This window comes from Hetaerina americana, unplaced genomic scaffold (assembly GCF_022747635.1).
Source record: "Hetaerina americana unplaced genomic scaffold, ioHetAmer1.1.p SCAF_22, whole genome shotgun sequence".
NCBI classification, from domain to species: Eukaryota; Metazoa; Arthropoda; class Insecta; order Odonata; family Calopterygidae; genus Hetaerina; species Hetaerina americana.
Window position 1 is genome coordinate 4,721,818 of NW_027286786.1, and position 27,510 is coordinate 4,749,327.

At 39.1% G+C, this 27,510-nt stretch overlaps 1 protein-coding gene across 2 annotated transcripts in view; it reads left to right on the forward strand.

Moving 5' to 3' along the window:
• The first annotated feature begins 1,138 nt into the window (after positions 1–1,138).
• Hgsnat (Heparan-alpha-glucosaminide N-acetyltransferase) overlaps positions 1,139–27,510 on the forward strand; it is a 29,461-nt gene continuing 3,089 nt past the window's right edge. The window contains exons 1-12 of one of the 2 annotated variants that reach the window (XM_071586355.1): positions 1,139–1,329; positions 1,859–2,073; positions 4,766–4,896; positions 7,917–8,056; positions 9,676–9,871; positions 10,917–11,024; positions 13,064–13,160; positions 13,290–13,463; positions 15,416–15,579; positions 16,711–16,880; positions 20,463–20,649; positions 23,602–23,714. In XM_071586355.1, the coding sequence (XP_071442456.1) occupies positions 1,927–2,073; positions 4,766–4,896; positions 7,917–8,056; positions 9,676–9,871; positions 10,917–11,024; positions 13,064–13,160; positions 13,290–13,463; positions 15,416–15,579; positions 16,711–16,880; positions 20,463–20,649; positions 23,602–23,714 (1,627 nt within the window). In that variant the 5' untranslated portion in view covers positions 1,139–1,329; positions 1,859–1,926. Of the gene's footprint in view, positions 1,330–1,858; positions 2,074–4,765; positions 4,897–7,916; positions 8,057–9,675; positions 9,872–10,916; positions 11,025–13,063; positions 13,161–13,289; positions 13,464–15,415; positions 15,580–16,710; positions 16,881–20,462; positions 20,650–23,601; positions 23,715–27,510 lie in introns of those variants that run through there. The other variant, XM_071586356.1, reaches the window with a different exon arrangement.

Here is a 27,510-nt window from a genome sequence, read left to right on the forward strand (position 1 = left end):
TTCTTCTTCGCTGCTTGCTCAGCATTCTCCCTGCTATCACGATCTCGCCTCTCAATATTTCCTCCTCCTACTTTCCTGTGGATCCTTCTTTGGTTGTCACCCTGCAACTTCCTCTCTTCTCCCACCATATTGAAGACTTCGTTGTTGGTCTTCCTTTCTCATCCAATTCATTTTCTCCGTTCCTCACCACACCCACATCTCTAAAACCTACATGTACACCCATTCTATTGCCTCAAACCCTTCGTTTCAGACCCATAAAGCTTCACATTAAAGTTTTTACACATCTATTTTTTACTTAGCGTGCCTGTCATCAACTCCCTCCTGGAATATGTTTATCTGAGAATGCTATCCTTCCCCTAATGTCTCCAGTTCTACGCCGACATTCTTCCAAAGAGAACTTCTGCAGATACGTGAAATCCATCTACTCTTTTCTTCTCCCCGAAATAACTTTCTCACTTGTTTAGAATCTCATTGATTTGGTTATCATGCGATTAATCTTCATCCCATGTTTATCGCACGTCGCTCCCGCAAAACACTCAACAATAACTGCAATCATAGATCTCGTCTGATTAACTATCGCCAGATTCAAACGACCAAGATGTGTCATTGGTCACCGAATTTGATCATTTAAGTCAAATCGAATCACGGAGATTGGACTGCGTGGGGAATCCGCGACATTTCGCAATGGCGAACGCATCTGTTATTGCTGGATTGCGGGAGCGTCGAATGTTTTGTTTGGAACGTGCTCCGGTCGGTCGAGACGAGACGAGGTTGGGGTTGACCCTGACGACACAATGCGATGACGACAGTTAATTCTGCATTTGGCCAGATGTTCGCAAGTGAGACTTCTAATCCCACAGAACTTCCCTCCCCATGGAGAACGTCAATGCTCTGCCAACAAATATGGGACTACGATCCAGTCGAATGGTACCTACCGTCAACAAACAAACAGTAAGTCGCGGCGATCCTTCCTCGTGTCATCAAGATATGTCAATCGCCGCCGCGTCGTCAAGCCATGTATTCCCCTCCCTCTTTTGGGGAGGGAGGGAAGAGGGAGACTTAATTGCGAAACGAGCGAGAGTGGCGCTTTCTCTTCTCCGCTGGCCGACGACGACGGGTAATCGCGCTCCCTCTTCAATCGCGCGCGGGGCACGGCAGCCGGTCTGAATACCATCCGTCCTCCATCCTCGACTGCATGTGTGGTCTGTTCGCGGGCGATGGGGAGCGCAGATGCCCACGACCACTTGGGCTGACTCGAGCGGTTCCTTCAAACGGGGCTTCAGATGAGGAGTGCCCATCCTCGCCGCTCTGGAATTTAACGACCACAAGGTTGGAGTGCTCAATGACGTGATCGGAAATGATTTAGATCATTAATCCTTTTTATCGCCTCTCTCCCTCGCATGCCGTCCCATATGACAAGAATCCAGCTGTATAATGTCCGCGGGTGTTTTATCTCTTTGTGCCAACAACTTCCAAGATTAATCTTTTATCTCCGGAAACCAAAATCTCCTCTCTACTGAGTGGAAAAATCTATGCTGTTGAATCAATTTAATCAAATTTCATGTTTTTCGTCGCTCGGTGTCATTGATAGTTATTATTCACGCGCATTTCCTTTCGAGAAGAGAATGAATGAGCTGAAATAATATTTCCATAGCATTTTGCTTTTTGGGTCAAAGAGGAAAGTGATCATTCAAATCAACATTCGGCCGTCATCGCGTGGGTACTACCGTCATTCATTATCTCGAGAGAGGCCCGGGCATCGCTTAAAATCTTCCTAACACTCTCGTTTCTTAATCTAGTATTCCAACCTAAGATTAGCATTTATTTTCACAAGATTGAGAACTCCTTTCTTTCCTAGGAAATTGCCTGAAAGAATCCCTATCGTGGTCCGGTTTCCCGTAAGCTGCTCTCTCATTGGCCGGCATCATGAGTTCTTGGGTTGAAAATCCGAATTTTCAACATTTTCGTGGCCATTCGTCGGAAGAGCTCAAGTTGGATGAAGCTTTCCTCAGTGTTGTTTCCAGCAGCGATAAAGCTCTGACTTTGTTTTCGCTCTCAGAAGACTGCTATCAGGTAGGCAAGGGTGTTATAATTGTGACGGATGGCATTGAAATGGGGATGGGTCACCACGGACAGCTGTGCTGATGGAGTTCACTGTGGTGATGGACCTTAGGACCTTTTCCGGTGACTGCAATCAAGGCTCTCCGCAAATAACTCAGAACAATGTATTTATCCTTTGAAACCTTTCCTCGTGCTTATTGGGGGTTGGGTTGAGTCTCTGGTGTGGAGAAGGGGATTTGGCTAATTCCTCTCTTTCTCTCTCACCCACCCCTCATCCACTCATCCATGTAAATTCCTCTGCAAAGAAGTCTCTAGTGGAGAGCAAAGAGAGTGGATTATTTGCCCTAGGAAGATTGGGTGTAGGGGGAGTCATGCTGCTAGCTACAAAACAAAGTAACTGCAATGGACAGTGAGATTAAGATATTTTTGCGGGTAGATTTGGGCTAGAGAGAACAATGGAAGACAGAGTGCACAAGGAATTGTTTCCTGTCTTGAAAATTGAGGGTTCATGTGCCTGGGAAACTTGGGCTCTTGGTGCAGTCATTCAGCTTTCAGTGCCTCCTGGACTTTCTGAGGATCCCATGCAAGTCCCCAGGATAATTATGGTTTAGAATTGTTGAACACACTGAGATAATTTGATTCTTGGGTACAAATAATACTGCAACTACAAATACTCAAGGAGGATTGCATTTAGGAATGTATGCTTATTGTCAATACTTAACAATTTGAAATACTTTCTCAAAAATTCATCACTGATATTACTATGCGGTTTTTCTAGTGTATACATTTCCTGAGGACTCCTTTTATTTACCTTGGAAGCATTTTATGGAGATGCTGATGAAGGGGACTCTGTGATTGCTCCTCCGGGACAGGAGCCTGGGAAACCCTGAACCACTCTTCCAAAGGATCCCTCTGCTCATGCCTATTTCAGCCCCCTTTCCCTTCACTCACTGATTCTTCCCGTGGCCAGCACCACTAACCATCTTCACTTCATCCCCTCCAATTTGATTTGACTCATCTATTTCTCACTACATTTTGGGGTGCGATTTGACTTAAGCCCTTTCGTCATAGGTTGACTACTTTGAAGGCATAATATGAACAGTAATAGAGGAAGGAAACTGAAATTCCATTCCAATGGCCAATAGATAAATGCAGTGCATAAACTCAGTATGAAAACCTTGGATTTTGTTATGTTTTTGCCCAACTATCAACAGGAGAGTGGAGCCAAAAATGTGAAATTACACTAACATTAGTGTGCAAAACAGTTTGTATGAATCTCTAACCTTGCCACCACTGTGCCCTGTTTTACAAACTTGGGACACCTAACTTGTATTTAACAAAATAAAACGAATTTTTCAAAATTTTCAATTGAATGAATAGAATCTTTCATTTATTTCAAAAAGCATTTAACAACTAGCCTTTTCATGGTTCCCTTTCATGGTTTCAGATTGGCCCACTCTCATCCATCTGGCCATTACTGTAAGATCATGCGGTGCTTTTATGCCCCTTTACCCACTGGATGAAAGTCTTATAGCTGTTTTTGCCCAACTTGAAGCAAAAGTGACAATTACATGAATAGGTTGGGGGATGGCAAACCTATGGCACAGGTGCCCAAAGTGGCATGCAGAGCTGGGAGTGTGCTATGGGTAATTTCATGGCGATCACTCAAAGAATTGGATCTTGAATCAAGAGTATACTGTTATTATGTACTTACATAAATATTAACACTCAAGCACCAATAGGTTTGCCATCCCTAATGTAGATGATCAAAATTGTTGATTTTAGTGTTGATCTGGCTCCCTACTTCAGGAGAGGTGAGGAAGGTGACACTCGTATAACATTTTTACATCCCACTACCTCCAGTGTTATGATAAATTCTGTTAAAACTTCTTCTTGTGTTTTTTAATTCAAATCCATAACGTTTTACTCTTCTGGGGAGGCAAAGTCAAAAAATAGCCTGATTTTAGTTTTATCAGGAGACAAACTCCTTTTTGCTGATTTCCTTTACATTGGCCTGTTCTTGCATAATTGTTCACCTCTTGTGATATCCATAAATCCTTCTATACATGCTCTTTAGTTCCTGAGACTCCTTGTCTTGAGAGCTTCTTCAATCACATTCACCTATGACCCCCTTGTCCTTCAATATATTTAACTAAATTATAGACTAGTAACTCATATGAAACTCCACCCTTGAATTTGTTTGTGAGCTGATATAACATTTTAGTCATCTTTTTCTAAATGCTAATATATTCAGTAAAACTAAAAACACAGTAATCAACCTGAAGGTCAGTTTGGTGGGTGATCTACATCCACAGAATACCCCGCAAGCCACTGCAGGGGCATGGTGATGGGTGTTAGGTCTCCACCCGTGATGGTGGAGTTTACCCAGGGCTAAGCCCAAAGGTATGTGAGATTCATGTATCAGTGTAATGAGGGGTGTCACTCGCTTTCCCTGTACCGGTTATGGTTTCTCAGGAAGATGCAACTCAGGTGTAGCTGAGGATGCCCGGAGAGGGGTGCTCAGGAATCAAACCCGGGCCCTCTGGTCAGTAGTCTAACTCTACTGCCCCCTGGACTACTGCGCCCCTAATAAATCGCATTCTGCCTAACTTGTCCCCAATTTATTCCATGATTTGAAAAAATCCTCATTTTATTTGTTAAATATAATCTGTCGTTAAGTAATGTCATTTCTTTTATATTGCAGTGCCAATTCACTTCATTTGCTCCAGTTTCAAGTCACTCTACACAAGTCCTTGCTATTGACACAAAGTTCAAAAATAACTTTCTGCTTGCATCTGTTCCTTTTGAGAGGAGAATCACCCTTAAAGGCAATGAGTAAGTGTTCTCAACCCTCTTACACATTGCTTTTCACAGTGGTCAAAGGTTAACAATCTCTACATTTTTCATGTCTATTTGAGAAAAATTATCATTTTACTGTCGTTCAGAATTCATTCCATAGTGTTCCATACCTGAATGCTCACCTCTCTTTTACACCCGAACTGATCTTTATTGAAATAAGTCTGTCAGCTCAATCATTTTGATTCCAATGTAATCTGTACTGTTCAAAAAATTTTCTTTAGCATACTTTTTGGTCAATAATTAGTATGTTTTCACTATAATAATATTGAATTCAGTTTTATTTTGTATTTATGCTATGATCCGATTGTTATTATGATTTATTGCATTCAGTGTCTCCCCTATGCTTTACTCGTTGACCTACTCTGCACTGCACTTTGTACCAGATGCTATGTTTAATATGAAAATCACTTGGCAGATATAAATATTGTGCATTTTAATTGGAAAATGACAACAGGTGAAATGCAGCCATTATTCAGTTATGTCAGGGTAATACCTATGTGCCATTCATCACATTGTGCATTTACAAAGTTCTTTCTGCTTTATTTTTATTCCATTGATATGGGGACTCCAAAAAAGAATACCTGGGTTTATGAACAGATGTACACTATCCGTGACTGTTTAAAATTTTGGAATGAAAATAAATTCTGTGCCAGGGATGACCATAGAGCTGACACACTGACACACAACCCTGCAGGAAGACAGTCACTTGCAACAGAAGGTTGCATTGTCCATTCCCTCATACACTTACAACCTTCTTCATTGATAGTGTACGAAAAGTGTTCATAAACCCAGGTATGCTTAACGGAGTCCCTTTAGCCCTGAGAAGGATTCCACTTTGGGTTTGGGTGCTTGTGTATGTAGATGGCCACTGGCGAGGAAGTAACATTCCCGCAAACTACTACAAAAGGGAGTTCTGGTTGAGAGGTCATTGTCATGGAATTTCATTTCCCACAAACCATCGAAACAAATTCAGTTGTCTTTTCGGGACGAGTGTTGCTAACTTATTATGGCTATGGGAGTTTTCCTTTGATTTGTTATCAAGTTTGTTGCTTTGAAATGCGACTTTTTACAATTGATATGACCAAGCAGGATGAATATTTTACCCCTATAGTATGCTCTCTCTAGAGATATGCAAGCTTGAAAGAATTTCTGACATGCCATTCACTAAACATTGAAAAATGATATGAAATTAAATCTCCCAATGGCAATCAAAAAGTTGGATCCTTCACAGGGTTGAAGGGACTCTGTTAACGATGCCTGACCACATACACACTATCCGTGACTATTTATGGGAAAAAATGCCGCACCAGGGACAAACAGGGCAGACACACTCACAAACACTCACTCACACATTCAAAGAGGGCGATATATCCAGGAACCCGTGGTTATTCACCCTTGGGCGACTTCGAGACCAGACCAAGCCCAATGTCGTACTTATCCTTGTGTGTGGTGTAAGTGCGTGCGTAAAGAGCATTTTCCCTTCCCTCTTTAAAAAAAAAAAACATTCAAAGAGGGCCTAACTACTGGGAGAATATTACTCAAAGTGAGCAAAGTCAAGAGATAGCAAAAACCAGGGTAAGTCGAGGAGGTAACATTCCCGCACACCTCTACAGAAAGGTATTCTAGTTGAGAGGCTGCGGTTGGTCACTGCTGTGGAATTCATTCTCCCATTAACCATCACAGCAATACATATTTTTTCCTTTTGGGATGAGTGGTACTAATTTATTACGGCTATTGGAGATTTTCTCTAAATTTGTTATTTTATGAGGCTGTAGAGTTCAAGTTTCCCTCATTTTAATATCATTCATATTTGGCAATCCTGCCATCAATCATCTCACTTTGCCACATTCATGTATTGCTTCATAGATGCTCCTCTGACCTTTGGACTTCTAATATTTCCCTTGGGATAGTTTCTTGGACCAAATTTACTCATGAGTTCTAAGGGCCACTCTTGCCCTTGCAAAAAGTGGACACTCCTTTATATATCTGTTTGGTAAAACGACTCATCCATTTCCTCAGTATGAGGCGCACCCCTTTCATACTTTTCTCTCACCTGGGACCATCCAATCCCCAGTCACTTGTGATGTATGCATTTCTCACCATCTTCCCTTTCTTTACTGCACTCAGACACTCCTCCACTACTCCCTCCCCACTTGCACCCACCATATTCAGTTGACATTTATTCTTATGCCCTGGCACGCGATCCAGTTTCATTTCAAAATTTAATGTTAGCACGAGTAGAAAATTATTGTATGCTGCCATATTTGCTACCTTAGACAAATATTCATTTCTTTATACGTACTCCACGCACTACCAAAAACCTTTCTCTGGCATTCTCATACCTTTCTGTCTCTTCTTCTATACCATCAAATTTCAATCTATCTTCAATCTCATCAATTTATCTTCAATAATCACATCACTTGCTCTCATTTTTATGATGCTCCTTAACAAATGTTCCTCTCTACATTTGCCTTTATTTTATCCAGCACATGCTGGAGTTGCCCAGGGCCTCTGGTAGATTTTCAGCCAGCAGTATTGTATGATTAGCTTGTATAAGGATGAGTGCATTTACACCAGGGCAAAAATATGGTGCTATGAAATGGATATGCATATGCAGTTCATATAGTATAGGATTGATAAATGCCTCTGATTTAAGTCAACATACATGCATTTAACATCAGTCACTAATACAGGGAACATGAATAACTAAAAACATCTGATTTCCCCAGGGAGTGTTCAGACATATGGCTGGTTAATTATAAATGTTAGTTTGAAGGAAAAGCACCAGAAATACTGCTCTTGGTGGTGAAGACAGTTTACCAGAAGCGTATCGCCAGTTGAGGAAGGGCCTCTCTGGATGTCATTTAGGGTGCTAACTCACCCACCCACCCCTAAATGCATTCAGGATACATATTTCTTTAATACATCAAATAGAACATAGTACCATATCTGGCAATAATTAATCATATTTTGTGTTTCTGTTTCCAATGTCACAGGTCTGTTTTGTGCCATGTGGAGACATATGGGAGCGCCTCAAAGATGGGAGAATTTGGTTTTTATGAGCTGACTATCAATGAAACTGCCCATGTCCCCTGCCAGCTGAAGACTCTAGTCGAACCAGTCAACATTTATCTGTGTAATAACTTAAATTATTGCTTAGCTTTTAAACCAGTTGCTAGTATATATGAAATTACATTGTAATGAGACTTTTAAAGCATTTCTCCAAGATAGAGTGGCCCAAGAGAGAAACTGCATTTACTGCTCTAACCAATGCTTGAGGTATCATTTTTACCTTCAATTAAGGAAAATTTAAGAAGATTAGAGCTCAATCTCTAATTTAACTGCAAAAAATTATATTTTTAACTTTCATTTGATCACATTATATATACATTACATAAGCATGATGGAGACATAGAAAGAGACCAACCACACTGAATTTTTGGGGGCAGGAGTGATTGGTGATAATTACTTTATTGCTTGGTGGGAGGGGAGAGAGTCATTGTAGAGTGGATGAGACGCTCGAACTGCTGTGGCCTCCCAGTAGCCATCTCCAGTGGGACTGAAAGCTCCTGTCCATCAAAACTGGAGGACCCTTATCTCTGCTCCCATTTTCTCTGCTGATAATTGGCTTTTGGGAGGGAGGAAGTGTGCACTTGGAAGAGAATACCGATGAGAATAGAGGGTGCCAAGCTTATAACTTCATTTAGACAGATTTTCAGGGTTGGAGGACTTTGATGAGTTACTGCTCTAATGGGTAGAATATCTAGAAAAGCAAACCTTTGAATGAACTAAAATACCAATTTTTTTACAGAAAAGAATAGGATGAAGATATAGTATACAAGGCCTGATAAAAAAGGAACCAACCTTGAATTTTTCAGCACGCAGCAGAAGGAGACAGCTCAATGTGCAAGCTTTAATTTTTCCTCCGCCCTTGAGTGATCCAGTGATTGGTTGCCTGATGGCCACTCCAAGCGAGGGCCTGTTGCCATACCTGAACGTGCTCATTGCTTTTCGATTTCACTAGTTGCATTTGTTCCGTCGTACGGCCGTGACTCATTTCCACCACAGGGCCTGCTGGGCGCTACAAACACTGATCCTGAGTTTCTGAACATGGTGATGGCTGGGTGACCTGACAAAAGCAACTCATCCAGTCTTGAGAGAGAAATCAAAAAGCGATGAGCACATACAAGTATGATGTAAGGCCCTTGCTCGGGGTGGCCATCAGGCAACTAACCACAGGCTTATTCAAAAGCGGAGGAAAAATTCAAACATGCCCACTAAGCTGTCTCCTTCCGCTGTGCGCTGGAAAATTCAAGGTTGGTTCCTTTTTCGAGGTAGGGAACGAACAAATTGATATGTTTTGATGGAATGAAGAGATGCATGTTGAGGAGGAATGTCTGTGGAATTGAAAGATGGTTCATTGTGGTGTGGTGGGGTGCCAGGTTGTGCCTTGCTGGCTAAGAGACTGAGAAATGTAGGGGTGAACTACAGTCTGTGACTATCCAAAAGCTAGCTCCCTTAAGCAATAGAATACCATATAATAAAAACAATTGAGATATGACTCAGAATAAACCACTCATGCCCCAAACCCAAACAAAAATATGCATATGGTTTTAATTACTGTGTTAACCTAAATCTTGCTATTTCTCTATAATATTTTCTAAAAATCTTATTTTCCTAATTAGGAGGTAAAAATTGTATAGTTTCATAATTCCATGCCTTGCATGACATGACATTTTGTATGTGCTTTTTCAGCCTTGCTGCTGATAATTCTCATCCTTGCTGCAGCCACATTCTTATGGAAGGTTGTAAAAAATGCCCTCACGTTGTTGGGCAAATATTTTCCGAGGTTTAGGGCTTTGAATAAAAATGAAGCACCTGGTGATGGATCAAAGGGACAGAAAACAGCCACCACAAAGAAGAGACTCAAGTCTTTGGATACTTTCCGTGGGTAATTACAAGTTCCTTTATTCATGCACAAAACATCATTCTTGTTTGGTGAGATTGAGAGGAGAAAGAAGGATTTTGAGGCGAGTGCGGAATAAATGCCCACAAAATCCTTTCACCATTAAACCTGAAAGTCAATGCTCTCTCCATAGTGATCTCATACAATTGTTCTCACAAATATTGATATTTTGCAAACATTTCCCTAACAAGGAAGGTAAGAAGGCTTTATGTTGCATCATGGATGCAAAAGAGAGGCAAAAGACCACAGAGTGTTTGTGGCTTCTACTTAGCCTACTTCAGCTACATGTGTAGCCTAGACCCCTTCAATTTGTTTGAGGGGAGTTCCTGTTCTCAATGAAACTTGCTAATATGATGGAAATAACTTTAATTAATTTGAATGGTGAAACATGAGAAATTATTGATTCTATTTCAATATATCCTCCCTATGGGCTACAAGGTTGATAATAGGGTGGAAGGCTTGTGTATTCTGATGACTGGTCTTGGATGGGGCTATGAAATGTAGGGGTGATGAGATGATGCCAATTCAATGTCTAATTTAAATGATAGACTACTAAAAAATAATAATTTCAAATAGAGTCATTTCAAATTATATTATAGTAAATTTTTTCTGCCTTTAAAGAAAATATATTTAAAACTATGTACCAATCATCAAGGTAGCTTCAATGAACACCAACCAATTTAAATGGCCAGAAATTCAAAGCAGTATAATGAAAATTATGCATACTAATTTAGGAGAAGATATGTGGGCTGTTCAATGAGGAAAGATCCTAAGTAGAAGGTGAACTGAACATTTTTCAATGCACAATTGGCTGCTGCAGACAATAATAGAGTCCAACCAAGGAAATTTGAGTGTCTTGGAGACATCTGCATTACATTAACATAATTTTACAAATAACAGAAATAAATTATTTAAAAAATTTTTAATTAAATTTGTCAGACTCCAAGTATTTTATGTATTTAGTTCTTAAATAATAATTTTTGCAATAATCATAATTGCCATCCTTTAAAAATTTTCTTGTATTTTACAGGATCAGCATAATAGTGATGATATTTGTTAACTATGGAGGTGGCGGCTACTGGTTTTTGGACCATGCCACTTGGAATGGCTTGCAGATTGCTGATCTTGTCTTTCCATGGTATGGTTTTCATATATGTATAAGATGGAGTGTTTTAGAGGAGAAATGGAGAAGTTTCCTCTCATTTCCATCTGAAGTCTTACAAATATTTCTGCGAATCTGGCTAAATCATTGGGTGTAATACCCATTTACCTTTTTAAGTAAGTATGTGAGCTCTTTAAGTAAGTCAATTTGTTGAGAAGTGTTTGTGAAGAGGAAAGGAGGAGTGTGCATGTGGATAGGGGCAGGGAAGGTGAAGGGTAGAGGGAAAAAGGAATGGGGTAAGAACAGATATGTAAGAACAGGTAAGAACATCCGTTCCATGTTCTTGGTGGTATGAGATCCCTATCAATTAGTCATATCTTAAGTACCATTATTTGAATAATAAGCTAACTAATATCAATGTGCCACTCCAAAGCAAACTAGCCTATAGTGTACAGAGTAATAGAAATACAAAGCATATAATGAAGTTGTAGATAAAATGCAATCTTATCTAGTCATAGGTCATCTTATCTAATCATATCTAGTCATGCTGACTCCTTGCATAGATTAGGGGATGTTATTTTGCAATGCGCAAGGTATAATTTATATTGACTACCTTGAAAAGGAAAAATATTTCAATAGCAATTATTACATTGAGTTATTGGTGCTTTTGAAGGACGAAATCGCAAAAAAGCGACCGCCCATGAAGAAGAAAAATATTTCTATCATCAAGGCAATGAACCGTGCCACAAGTCAATGATGACAATGGCCAAATTGAATGAGTTGGGCTTCAATCTGCTTCCCCACCCATCATACTCTCCAGATCTAGCCCCCAATGACTCCTGACTGTTTGCTGATCTCAAAAAGATGCTTCAGGGAAAAAGATTTGGCTCGAATGAGGAAGTCATCATCGCTGATCAACTGAAGCATATTTTGAGGACAAGGACAAATCGTTTTACAAGCATGGTATCGAAAAGTTGGTAATGCATTGGAATGATTGAATAGCTCTTGAAGATGATTATGTTGATGACCATGAAAACGAATTTTGCAAAACAAATGTTGTTTTCTTAGTTAGTCCCGGGACTTATTGAACGATGGGTTATACAACTTCACGATAAAATTAGCAATTTATGTTTGCTGAGTGTTCCTAAATTTTTTCTATGACTTATCATTAGCTCTTTAAAGGTTTATGGAGTATGTGGATGAGAGCCCTGAGCAGTGGGAGCACTCCCAGAACATTCCTGGAGTGTCTGCCTGCCAACTGAGTACGGTCATGTTTACAAGCATTTCTGCTGTCTAATATGAGGATTGACAGTTATAAATAGCTAGATAAGCACTGTGTAGTCTAATTTTGGCATTTTAAGAAAGTTCTCTGCTTTACTCTTGAGAGCAATGCCATCTCTAGACAAGGTTGTACAACTTTGTATGCATCTATATTATTAGACTAGAGAATGCCTTAGTTAGTTCATTTTATTGCTGTAAAACTTATAATAAGTGTATCATCTTTGTTTGAATTACTTATCAATGGGAAAAAATTATTTTATTATAATTACCTTGAAATTTTAATATACCCTCTGATGGCAAATACACTGTTTGATACCTTCCTTTTAATATTGAAGGGGGATCGAGATGGTGCGGGGGCTAACGTACTGGCTTCCCACCCAGAGGGCCCGGGTTCAAATCCCGGCGGTGTTGAATATTTTTCAGAGGTATCTCGATCCCTACTTGAGGTGCTTTGTGGAGGGCACTTTGAGTGAGTACGCTGTCCGTCGGAAGGGACGTTAAACTGAGGACCCCTTGGCGCCTTTCGTAAAGAGTAGGCCAATGCCGACGCCGGGTTTCTCTCCACCCTTCATCCTTTCCTGTCCATCCCCCATGGCGCAAATGACCTCAGCTGTCGGTCGCCTCCCCTATTAAACTACTACTACTACTTAATATTGAACAATTTGGAAACACTTCGCCATTCTCTTGAATGAAGATAAGAAGCAACTGAATTGATTTTCTTGATTTGAAGCAAGATACCTCATCCTTAAGAAATAGCGTTTATTACACTTGGCTACCTTTCTCTATTCTCCTAGGTTCATGTGGATAATGGGTGTGTGCATACCAATCTCGGTGAGATCAGTGTTGAAGAGAGGAACTTCATTGCGTGCATCCATTTTAAATGTCATTCGGGTGAGCAGATTTAAATTTAGAGATCAGAACTATTGAGTTAATTGGATTTACATGCAGTATCCTTTAGGAGAAGTATCCTTGTATCAGCCTCACTGGAACAAACTTTTGATTTGATTCTCTCCCAACCAGAGGGCAGTGATTCTCTTTGGACTTGGGCTCATGCTCAACACAGCTGGAAGAGGTGCTGATATGGAGGTTATCAGGATATTTGGCGTCCTTCAACGGTTTGGTGTGGCATACTTTGTTGTTACAACATGCGCAATCCTTCTCGCCCCAGGAAATGGTTACCAGGCAGTTGAGAAGGTACCTATGTAAATTGATAGCATGTTGACTTACAAAAAAAATTGATAAAACAAAAGAAATTTTAGAGGCTTAGGGGAGTGACAGTGGATAAATGGCAATTGGGAGCTAGGTTATGTATACATGGCAAAAGTGACTGTTCGGGCAGAAGGGTTAATGATGTGAGGTTGAGGGGATGCTTTTTTGTTCTCACTAGGAAGAAAGTTTTAGGAAATGGGGGTGTTGTAGAATGATGCTGAAAATCAATTAGTCAGTTCTTAGAATAGGAAATAAAGGGAAGAAGAGCCCTGATTCACTGTTTATGAGATTTTTTATTCCTTTGAAATAAATATCTAATCTCTCATATTGAATGATTTAAATTAGACTTACTTAAGTAAATGATTTTCTGTTTGTTTTAAAAGTGTCAGACTGCATGGTGTCATGCTATTTCTGATAATAACTTCAGAAGATCAGACTCTTTGTACAGTTGATCAGGCTGCAGGTATCAGATTTGACCCTTGTCCAGATATTTGGTATTCATTGATCGAAATTAATTGAAAAGAGGAATGACATCATTATTTTTTTCTGAAGTTTTTTTCAAATGACAGGAAAAAGCTGTTAAGAATTTCTCCAAGTTTCTCAGGGCCATATTTCATTGAAGCACATATTGCAAAAAATATCATCTGTGTGTTGTAATTTAACTTTATGATGAACGTACAGAAACACCTGGTGTCAGGTTTTCTGTAGGCCATTACCTATCCCTGCTACTTCTTTTGTGTTTTGTTTTCATCTGTTGGATTGATGGGTCCCTGGCATAGGAGGAATCCTAGTAAACCCTGAATGAGTCAGTGAGTGCGATTCACAAAGGTCTAACATACCAGAGTGAAATTTGTTGTCTCAGGCGTAATTTTATGGAATTTGCATAACATATTGAAATGTAATGAAATAATTGACTTTGTAATTCCACCCATTTTATTTTAAAAACACGATCCAGGTTTCGACGTTGAACGTCATCATCAGGTACCATCGTCATCAGGTATCGTCAAAACCTGGGTCGTGTTTTTAAAATAAAATGTGTGGAATTAAAAAGTCAATTATTTCATTACATTTCAATATACCAGAGGGATTGAGTGATTGCATGTTTACATAAGTCCTTTCTGTTTTGTTTTTAATTTCTGTGTGATTGATGGTTCACTGGCATAGGAGGAATCCTTGTAAACCCCGAATGAGTAAGTCAGTGCAGTCCACAAAGGTCTAACACACCCGAGTGATTGAGTCCCTGGAATTGGAAATATCCTTGCAAACCCTGAGTGCGTGTGTGAAGTCCAATTCATGAGAGTGATGGTTATTCCTTAACACACCCTAGTGATTGAGAGGTTGTAAGTTTGTTTCCTTATTTATTAATTTTGCTTTTTTTTGTGTGTGATTGAGGTACACGTGGGTCACTGTTTCCCAAACACACCCAAGTGACCTCATTTGTGTTCCCTATCTTTTCCCTTACATGTCACTTTGTTTTTACCTCCATCCCCTTTAAACAAACCTAGTGCCAATCAAGTTAATGGTCTCGGCTATTACGTTTTCTATGTGTGTTACAAGTAAGCAGTTGGGAAATGCTAAAATTTTTCTTTAAACACATTTTCAAAGTGAGACAGAAAAAGGTGAAAGGGAGTTCTCATAGCAGTATTGAACTCTTTTTGGGCCAGAATCTAAAGTGGTTTTCATTGATTAATTCCCAAACCTCTTTGCTCTCCTTGTCAACACAACTCATAGCTTTTGGAGTTTTCCCCCTATTACTAAATTAGGTATGCCCTATATGAAATTTATCTTATTATGCATATAAAGTGAATATTGGATTATTTGTTGCTAAGCCTTTTGATTCAGCAATATGGAATCATGAACTCTCATACTATGGTGTTCCAGTTATAAATAGCAGTCTTGTTGACTTTGGTGGTTGACCTTGTCTTTGCCTTCGAAAGGGAAGTGAAGATAATGGCTCGAGCGGGGAGAGGAGTCACAGAGGGCAATTCTGGGATGCGGTGGTGGAAGTGACGTCTTTGAAGTTCCAGTGGATCATCATGCTTGGTGCTGTGGCCACCCACCTGCTGATAACTTTCTTCCTCCCAGTCCCTGGCTGCCCAAGGTGGGTGGAAGAATTGCTTAGGACAACATCAAAGTTCTCGCACACTAAGTCCAAGAGGGCATCTCCTTAAACAGTAATAATTAAATAATTAATTGTAGAAATGTAGCCTTTTTTGTCGTGCTACATAGTTAAACTAAGTAGAAATGCCTTGTTTCCATAAATTCCTCCACATTGGAAATTCACTTCAAGCAAGGATGATTCCGTGTTGTGAATTATTGTATGCAAGTTAGAGCCAATAGTTATGGCACATTAGCCAGCCCACAGCAGGTATGTAAAAATATACTCCTTCCTATGTTACTATGCCTGTGGAAGTGAAACTTGGTCAATCCGGAGATATATGGACTTAATGAATTGGTTAATGTAATACTTGAGGCATATTTTTTTGGCAAAAGTTGGAGGGATGAGTGAATCATGAAAAAAGGTGGATAAATGCACTAGTTTTTCAAAGGTAGCTGTTCAAGAAGTGTGCTATAAGGGTTTGGTCTCGAGAGTGTCATTCAAAAGAAGGAGTGAGATCACCAAACAGTTGTATGGGAGGAGCAAAGAGAGAGGAAGGAGTAGACTGAGAAAGTTATTGATGAATGTGGCCATAGACACCTCAAAACATGGAATATGAAAAGCTTTAGGAAGAGAAAAGCATGTGCAAATGTGGCAGAGATAAAGAACTTCAGCAAGGGCACAGCAGTGCGATAGATGTTAGTGAGATGGAGTAAGCATCTTGAAATATCCTAAAGTAGGGCTTTTTTGAACATTTCTACCCTGAAATAGAACATTTGGAAGGGATGCATATGTTAACCGATGAAGGCATGCTTTCAGGACATGTCTTTCTCCCCCGCTAAATATTTCTTGGGAGAATTTGGTTCCTTGCCATGTCTTAAACACTAATTACCACTCCTTAGGAGGAGCAATGTTGCAATAGATTGATTGATGGTGCACAGCACTCATGACCCTCCAAATAATGAAATCACTTGAGTTAAATAGGGGCTAGGGTCGTATTTCACATCAGATTCAACTCCCACCAACATCTGCTATGATTTTTCCAAAAACCTCATTGTTAATGCACACACAAAATTGTCTCTTTTTGTGTCACAGCAAGATTTTCACAAAAAAGCCAATTGTTTTGATTTTCAGGGGCTATTTAGGCCCAGGTGGAATTGAAAATGGAGGACGATTCAAGGGGTGTGCTGGTGGAGCCACAGGTTACATAGACCGTGTGGTCCTTGGAATGAATCACATTTATCAAAAACCAACCTCAGACCACGTCTACCATGCTGGTCCATTTGATCCTGAAGGGATATTTGGTATGACATTAATTCTAACAACATTAATTGAAATATTTTTCTTCTAGTTTACCCCTGCTCTTTGCTTCTTTACTCATGGTCAATCTCAAGTTTTGCAGGTAATCAGTATGAAGCTTCCTAAATTCCAAAAACTGAATATGCTCAGACCAATGAAAAGTGTATAATTGAAATGTGAACATCTCACATAAGTAACATTGGGCTCATCCACCAGAGAGTTAGGTAATCCATCAGTTAGGTAGGTTTGGGTAGACACTGCATAAATGATTGTACCGCATTTAGTTTATTCCCTCTCCTAACCAAAATACAACCTGAAATCAGGCACTTATAGTAAGTCCCTCTTCATGTCCACATACTTCCTTCCTCCATTTCATCCAACATCCCTATCCTATTATTGCTCCTTTCTTGCTTGCCTAATGTTCTCCCCTCTATCAGTCTTCAGCATTCCAATCCCAAAAAGTGCTCTGCATCCATTTTTCCTTCCTCATTATGATTTCTCCCAACAAACCCTTCTCTTCGGCCACCATGCCAAGTACTTCCTCATTTGTTTTCCTTCCTGTCCACTTCACCTTCTTCATTCTTCTCCACACCCACATTTCAAAAGCCTCCAATCTATGCCTCCTATCATCCTGCTTCAGGAACTATGTTTTCACGCCATATGAAACCACAGTCCATATCAAAGTTTTGACGAGCCTTTTCCTAATATCCTCAATCGTTGTCCCTATCATCAATTCCCTTCTCCTTGTGAAAGCTGCTTTGCCTATTGCAACTCTTCTCCTTTTGTCCTTACTACAAAATTTGACCATTTTGGCTGAAAACACTTCTGAGATACGTAAACTGCTCCACCTACCCTAGTTTTTGCCCTCCCATTTCAATCTTTAGCTTGGTCTTCCTGTTTCTGAAAAACCATATAACCTTCATTTTGTTTACATTTATTCTCATCCCATATCTATTGTACAAAATTTGCAATTCACTCAGCACTACTTACAATCCCTTGGCTGACTGACACACTGGAGCTTGGTCATCAGCAAACCTAACTGAAATTGTGAATTCCCGACTCACTTTCATTCCTACCTCCAGTTCTACCCATCCCCTTTTAATCATTTCCTCCACATATACGTTGAACAGCGCCTGTGATATTGGACAACCCTGCCTTACACCTCTTCAAAACACTGCTCATCTGGGCTCTCCATCCCCCACTTGCATCTGAGCAGTCTGAGACGTGTACAGACTGCATATTAGCCTCCTGTCCCTCCAAACTGATTTCCCAATTTCTGCAATACACTCTTTACTTTTTCTAAATTCACTCTGTCAAACACCGTTTTGCAATCTATGAAACAGGCAACTATGCCCTGATGTATTCCATGTTCCTCTCTATAATGGACTCCATTGCTGCTATGACATTGTGCCTATTCCCTTCCTTAACCCAAACTGATCTTCCCCTAAGATCACATTTCCTCTGCTCTCCATCCTCTTATTGATGATCTTGAGATTTAGCTGAGTGGGAGATCAAACTTATTGTTCTGTAGTCCTCAAATGATGTAGCCTTTACCTTTTTTGGAATAGGAACTAACACTGAACTGACAAATTCTGTTTGAATTCGATGTTGTTTCTGGTCTGCTGGCATCAGGTGAGACACGAACCAATCAAGACACCACACTCTTCTGCAAGTTCCCTGAAAGTCAAATGTCGATTTTTACAAACGAGATGGTTCACTTTTTAGATGCGGGGGTCATCAGTTGAAATTGATGGTCTTCCTGAATGCTCGTTGTCTTCCACTGATTGATGCCCATTTTTTTCATGAACCAGGTAAACCAGACATATCACGCAGTACGTTTCGTAACATTCTCACCAGAAACCTTGGTAATCAACTTAAAAGTTACCATGAAGGATTTGCAGAATTTTACAGATCAATTTTCCTTCTTTAATAAGCTCATTTCCATGGATTTGATTTACTGCCACACTCCACAAATATGACTTCACATAAATGGCCATAAATAATCAAAAAAATAAAATATCAACAATGTGGTTGAAGGCAGTCAATGCCTCCAAGCAGATTAAAAATAACCAATTGAATTCTCTCAGTTAAAAAAATTTTGGAACTTTTTGAACAGACTTTGTATAAATTTTACACTGGGAAAGTAGTGGGTGGGTTGTGCATGAAATGAGGTTGAAAATGAGATGCATATTATTTAGGTTGACGAGAACATTTCAAAATTTTACTAATGAAATCATGGGCATATCTTAAAATAAGAAATTTTTAGTTCATGAAGAATCACAGCACATGATGATAAAAGTATTGAGGTCCATTTTTCCCTTACCACAATTTCAGGTTTGAAATGTATAAATTGGTGATATAATGACATTAAGTAATTCATTTTTACATTTAATCTGTCAAAAATTAATAGGAGTTGTAGGAGCACCCCTGTCATAAATCTGTTTATGAGTTACTAATGGTATCCGCCAGCATCTGCTTCCTGATCGGCCAGAGGAAAACATGGCATAGGAGAAGTAGTCCTCTGCCTTTGACACAGGGTTCACTGTGGGATGGCCTTTCAGAGGCCCTGGTAATCCCAGCCACCATTCTCACAACCATGACCCTCCCACGGAGTTAACAAATCAAGATTACCTCCCCATCCCCAACCTCAAATTTTTGGTCCAGAAAGAGGCTATGGGTTTTCCCTTATTATGAATTTATGCATTAGGGATGGTCTAGTGTTATCCTAACCATTCTATGCTTTGTATTTAAACAACTCTAGAATGAATTGATAACACGTTCCTTGTGATTATTAAACCTCTGCTATGCTTTCTGATGACAATATAAGTAAGCATGATAGTAGAAAGTTTGCAGTCTTGTGTATTAGCGGAAAGTTGAAAATATTCAATTTTCTCTGTGACATTGATGAGCCCTTGAGATATTGAGCAATCAGGTACTCAAGACGGCAATAAATCATGAAATCTAAGATTTTATGCAAAAGTGCAGCTAATGATCTCAATGTGAATTCTAGAGGGTAAACCTGGAATAAACAAGAATTTGGGGCTTTGTGTTGCTGGCAACAGCTAACATATTCTGACAAATCATTCATAGTTAAATAATGCCAAGAAACAGCGTGGCCAAGTGCTTAGGTTAGTGTTAAAACCAGTTGAATATGAATCTCCTGCTTTTTCGCTAAATATACATTCAGATAGGTTGGTGGTCAATAGTTTTCAGAGCAAGTTGATTAGAATATTGTCTGGTATTATCAAATAAGTTATTAAGTCCATTATAGCAAAATTTAATATATGCATATCCTTTCCAAGAGTACAATACTGTTATACTGAGGTAATAGATAGCTAAGTGAGATATCTTTCAAGGATCAAAAATATGTTTGATCAGTTCACTTGTTATTCACAAACACTACATCATGTAATATTAAAATCATTAGAACATTTCTTATTCACATTTATATATTGTTATAACTTTAGATTCTTCAAATAATAAAGACAAGTTTCATTGATATCAATCAAGATTACTTTCATTGCCATTGGCATTTTGGTGGAAACAACATAATGGTGTCACATATTATTTCCTCTTTTTTTGTGCAGGATGTTTGCTCAGCATATTTCAAGTGTTTCTTGGCGTTCAAGCAGGTGTTGTCTTGTTGTACCACAGCAGCCACAAGGCACGCCTCTCTAGGTGGCTCATATGGTGTGTGGCTACAGGAATGATTGGAGCCGTGCTCTCCCTTGGCTCCAAGGAAGATGGCTGGATCCCATTGAACAAGAACCTTTGGTAAACAGTTCTGAAATTTAAGCCAACTAAAGAAAGATCCCACCAATGAATATTCTAGATGTTCAATGTCAAATTATCCATTATAATTTTCAATTATATTATATTTTTTTGCCCCCTCCCGTGGACTACAACCCTGCCATGGTGGAAGGGCTTTTGGGTTCCGATGACCCCTAGAGCTGTGCTGGCGAGAGCAATGATAATTGCTCATAGTAGGGTCACCCATGCCAGATAGGTTGAAGGTTAGGTGCTATACAAAAGGTAATTCACTCAGCATCTATCAACCTTGAATACAATGAAAAATGTTCCCAATCAACCACAACCTTGATATGGTGGGAGGGTTTGTGTTCTGATGACTCCTAGAGATGTGCTGGTGGGAGCAAGATACATATTTGTTCCAGATAGGGACACCCATGTCAGATAGGTCTAAGGTTAGGAGCCAGACAGAAGGTAGTCCATTCAGCATCTGTTCCCCAGTGAGGTGGCTGAAAAAGATATCTAAGTGAGGGGGATGACCATTCAGTGATGGTGTCACATCAAAAATACTAATGAGGATGGCAATGGCAAACCACCAATTATTATTCCCAAGATTGCTATGATGGGCAGTTTAGAGAAAATGAGTCATGGCAACTGAGGGAATCAAACCAATTGACTGTGTCTGATGCCTGGCCGTGAGAGATGCAGGAGTTTTGAAGTCATCATCTCATGAATTTCTTCTGAAGCAAAACCAACAGTCGCAGTACAGAAGAGCACTTAATTAGTCAGAATAGGGACTAGGAATGTTAGGCCGACACTGAGGCCAGGAAAATTAGAAAATATAAAGTGGGAGGTGGCAAGAAGAAATATGGATAATTTAGTTCTATGCGAGGTGAGATTGAAGGATACAGCAGCAAGGACATGAGTCAGCGAGGCTGTGTCATTATTCTGAATGAAAAGGTAGGGAGGAGCATAGTCAGCATAAAGTAAGCTATGGATAAAATATTATGAGTATATATAAGTACAAGCAGAACCAACAAACTTGATCATTGTTGAAGTATACATGTCACCAAGCAACGGAATGTAGAAGCAGTAACTGGATTGATGAGGAAGGAGTATCAACAGGATGTAGAGAAAATCATGGGTGAAGGAAAAGAGATGGGTACTATTGAGGAACAATATAAATATATAAAAAAGGGATTTCGAAAGCCACAAAAGAAATTATAAGAACTGTTTATAGGAAAAGGACAAGGAAACCCTGGATCACCAATGAGATGATTAAAAGGTTAGATGAGGGAAGGAGTTGGAAGAATGTAAATACAGAGGTAGGTAGAAGGAATTATAAAGAGGTAAATAATTAACCGAGATGAGTGACAAATAAAGCAAAAGAAGCCTTGTAGAAAATGCAGTGTGAGGATATGGGAAGTTTGCAGAGGAGCGGTGAAATTTTTACGCTATAAAAGAAGGTTGAAATGTTATCAAGAAGTAAGAAGGGAAAAATATGTGCTCACAATTGGAGATAAGTGAGTAAAAATAATAGCTGGAGCAGGAAAGATCCAAGAGAGATTGAATGAGTAAGTAGAAGACCTTCAAAGATCTTAAGCCAGCAATGTTAGGCATAGAAAGAGAATATGATGTAGATGAAGACAGCTTAGATCAAGGCATACTCGGCATTGAGATAAAAAGGGCATTATGGGAAATGAAACCAAATAAGGCTGTCGGATTGTATAAAATTCCTGCAAAACTACTATAAGGTTTAGGAGAATGTGGAGGGAAGAGTTTTTATGGACTTATTCATAGCATTTATGAGAATGGAATCTGGCCGAAAGACTTTGTGAGATCAGTGTTCCTATTCCAAAAAAGGAAAATGCTAAATTGAGATGACTGATAGAGAGGAATATAGGACACAATCAGGATGTAAATACCTGTTTTATAGATTTTGAAAAGGTGTTTGATAGAGTGAATTTGGGAAAAGTAAAGAGTGTATTTCAGAAATTGGGAAATCAGTTTGGAGGGACAGGAGGCTAATATGCAGTCTGTACACGTCTCAGACTGCTCAGATGCAAGTGGGGGATGGAGAGCCCAGATGAGCAGTGTTTTGAAGAGGTGTAAGGCAGGGTTGTCCAATATCACAGGCGCTGTTCAACGTATATGTGGAGGAAATGATTAAAAGGGGATGGGTAGAACTGGAGGTAGGAATGAAAGTGAGTCGGGAATTCACAATTTCAGTTAGGTTTGCTGATGACCAAGCTCCAGTGTGTCAGTCAGCCAAGGGATTGTAAGTAGTGCTGAGTGAATTGCAAATTTTGTACAATAGATATGGGATGAGAATAAATGTAAACAAAATGAAGGTTATATGGTTTTTCAGAAACAGGAAGACCAAGCTAAAGATTGAAATGGGAGGGCAAAAACTAGGGTAGGTGGAGCAGTTTACGTATCTCAGAAGTGTTTTCAGCCAAAATGGTCAAATTTTGTAGTAAGGACAAAAGGAGAAGAGTTGCAATAGGCAAAGCAGCTTTCACAAGGAGAAGGGAATTGATGATAGGGACAATGCTTGAGGAAGATAAGGAAAGGCTCATGAAAATTCTATGAAGGCTGATGTGTTCTATAGTGTGGAAACATGGTCATTTAAGCAGGATGAGAGATTAGAGGCTTTTGAAATGTGGGTATGGAGAAGGTGAAGTGGACAGGAAGGAAAACAAATAAAAAACTACTAGGTATTATGGGTGAGGAGAGGGGTTTTTTGGGAGAAATCCAAAGGGGACAGGAAAAATGGAGAAAAAGCTTTCTGGCAATGGAATGTTGAAGCCTGTGATAAAGGGGAGAATTTTAGGCTCCATATCATGTTGTATCATTCTCTGATAATGCAATAATGTAAATACTTATGGCTGGAGATGCATTGAGAAGGCACATGAAAATAGAGGACCAGGGCTGGCCGCCACCCTCCCCTCTTTTGTCTCATATTCCTCTTCCTTGCAGGTCACTCTCCTTTGTCATGGTGACATCATGCTTTGCCTTCTTCCTCTTGTTGGTCTGCTATGTCCTTGTTGATGTGAAGGGCTGGTGGAGTGGGTCTCCATTCTTCTACCCAGGTGAGAATGTATCCTGTTTGAGGGTTTTTCAATAATAATAATAATAATACTTTATTCATTTTAAAAATGGTACAACCATATTAAATGTCGTCAATATAAGCATTATTTAACATATAAACATACTTTCTTAAATGTGATGAAGATTGTCACAAAATAATTCATCCAATGAGTAAAGTGGGTGAGCAAGTAACCAGGTATATACCCTATTCTTGAAACTCTGGATACCATCTGATTTCAACTGAGTAGGCAGATAGTTATACAGTCGTATGTTCATATTGTGAAATGTGTTGTAAGTTGATGACAATCTACAATAAGTAGTATTTAGATTCGATTTACCTCTTGTGGAATAGTTATGGAGGTTGGATCTTAATTGGTAAGTTTCTAGATTAACTTTCACATGAATCAGAGCCTTAAAGATATACAAACAAAATACAGTCATGATTCTATACCTAATAAAAAAAGGTTTGCAGGAATCACGTGGTGGTATATTAGCAAGAGAGCGAATAGCTCTCTTTTGCAGTAGCAAAATTTGTTTAACATGAGGGGAATGACCCCATAACTCAACACCATAATTCAAATGACATTGAAAGAAGGCATGGTAAAGTGATAAACGATACTCATTTGAAATGATAAAGTTGAGCTTTCTTAACATATAAACAGCTTTACTAAGTTTATTACAGGTCTGACTGATGTGAGTCTCCCAATTAAGTTTTGTATCAATATAAATTCCTAGTATTTTAGCAGTTTCAATATCAGTTATTTTTGATTTAAGACTGCACACAATATGCTGAGTTTTGTTAGTATTTTAATTGTAAATGATTAACATCAAACCATTCCTTAGCCTGTTTTTGGGTAGCGCTAGATCGTAACTTTGCATCTTCTGGATGTTGACACTTTTGCACAAAAGTAGTGTCATCAGCATATAAAACAGATCTAGGTTTCATATTACAGGGCAAATCATTAATCATGATAATGAAAAGTACTGGGCCAAGCACAGAGCCCTGTGGTACACCACATTTTACTTTAAGAGCTGCAGACCGACAGCCATCATGAGTGCCAATACAAGAGTGATTGTAGAATTTTTCATTCTCATCATTAATTGTGCCAAAAATATAATGTTATATTATATTTTTAGCTTAATATGTAAAGTCTATGTGGTACAATCTTCATTTACTTGACTCCAGTATTACATCAGCAGCAGCCATTGTAAGTTAAAACGTGTTCGGTTTGCTTAATTTTGCCACATTAATTTCAAGATGGCATCCGTTGCAGTTGATCGGTTGTGTGACTCCTGTAAAAATCCTATCCTTTATACCGATAGATTTATCTGTTGTGACTGTTGTCCGCGATTTTTTCATATCAAATGTACTCGAGGATCTCAAGGATCAAATGTACTCAAGGATAAATGGACTCAAGGATCTTCCTCAAAAAGCATTATTAGAATGCCGTGACATAAACGGGAAGTGTTCTTACTGCCAAGTCCATAAAATCTCCAAAATGGCATCGGATATTGAATTATTAAAGGAAGAATTGACGTGAATTGAAGTTAAAATCTGAACGCAAACTTACTACTGAAGAGCCTAAATGTGCGACTACTTTTGCAGACTGTTTAAAATCTGTTAATGTTCCGAAGCCTAATGCTCAAGTTCAACCGCCGATGCTTAAAGAGAAAAAGCCTACCGTTGGTGCTCCGGAACGTCCGCAAACTCGTGTATTCAAACGGAATGCATCTACAGTGCCTGTTACATCCCATGTTCAACCTCAATCTACTTCTGTGTCTTCTGCATCTACCACTGAAATCCTAGTCACTCAACCGAGTGAATACACTGGTGAAAATGCTTCTGTTAGCCAACCTTCTTACATTTCTAGTGACGGCTTTAATGTTATACAACATAGCGGCGACGCCGTACACCCATCATGGGTTCCTCTAATAAAAAGTGCTCTATTTCTGGCATTAATGGACGTTCTCACGTGCATGTTTGGAATTTTCATCCTGACACCACGACAGAAGCAATTATGGCCTATCTGAAGGACCACCTGCCCGAGCTCCCCGATACATCAGTAGATATCGAGCAGCTTAAGGTATCCACAGGTAATTATGCCTCTTTTCATGTCTCGATTGACGAAGATCTCCGTGAAAAGCTCCTGTCCCCAGAGTTTTGGCCAAAAATATTTTCCTCAGCAATTATTTTTTTCCGAGATCCTTTTCCGGAATTCTCCGGAAGATTAGTGCACCAATTGAAAACTCCCAAAACCTCAGGTAGTTCTAGTTCTTTTTCTGTCAACTTCCTCGTGTTAAATGTTCAGTGCCTAAGAAACAAGATTTGTTAGCTGGAAATTTACTTGAACTCGGAAAATTATGATATTCTGTGTCTTTCTGAACACTGGTTACATGAGCAAGAAAGTGATCTATATCAAATAACGGGATATACTCTTGGCTCAATCTACTGTAGAAAATATTTCAAAAATGGTGGTGTATGCATCTATTTAAAAAACGATCTCCCGTGTAAACGGTTGGATTTACATCGCTTTTGTATGGATCTACATTTTGAAATTGTTGCTGTGTACCTTAAAGGAATGAGATTAATTGTGGCATCTATTTATTGTTCTTCTAATGGAGACTTTGATCTGTTCTGTGAACAGCTTGAGAAAGTTTTAACTTATCTTCAAAACTTTCACGCAACTATCGTTATAGGAAACGATTTAAATGTTGACATGGGTTGCCATTCAAGGAATCATACTCAGCTAGACATTCTTCTCAGGGGCTTTGATTTATATTGCGCCAATTCAGAACCGACTAGGCTGAATGCCTGTCTTGACAATGTAATAACTAATACTGATAAATTCGACTGTATTCTCAAAGTCTTTGACCCCATGCTCTGATCATTTTGCAATCTACTTTTCATGGCACCCTAAGCTGTGTGTTAATAGCTATAACAAAACTTCCAAAACTGTGTATGTTAGACAGATGACTGTACAACATGTCTATAACTTCATAACTTTGCTTAATAATACTGACTGGGATGCCCTGCTGGCCTATACTGATTGTAAAAGAAAGTTTGCAACTCTTTTTAGTCATTTCTTGTTATTGTTTGAATGTGAATTCCCAAAGAAATTAATTCAGCTGAAACATAAGCCCAATCTACAGGCAAATTGGTTTAATATTGACCTTGAGAATAAGAGAAGGAATTTACTCAACTTATATCAACAGTATAAGCTATGTGGTAGTGCTGATCGTAAAAAAGCCTACAATAACCAAAAGAAGGACTATTATACTGAGTTAAGATTGGCTAAATGCCATGCCAATGTTAGCTACATTAATAGTGCATCCAACAAATGCAGAGCAGCCTGGACTATCATCAAAAAAGAAACAGGATTAAGTAAAAACTCTGATGATGTTCCAACAGACTCTGAATCTTTTAATAGGTTGGCAATATTATAGCTGATATAAATAATATTAATCAAACCTCAGCTAACACCGCTAATAACCTATTATGTAATACTCCCACCACCAATTCTACATTTAGATGGAAAGAAGTTTCTCAGATAGATATAATTAAAATAGTGAAAAAGTTCAAGAATTCTAATTGTAAAGATATGTTTGGGCTTTCAAATAATTCAATCAAATCTGTAATTGACTGGTTAGCATACCCTGTTGCCATTGTCATTAACTCATGTCTCCGGTCTGGTTATTTTTCTGATCAGTTGAAGTTTTCCAAGGTGAGGTTTTCCTATTCACAAACGTGGTGATATCAGTTCTCCAAACAATTATCGTCCTATTACAATTATTTCTCCA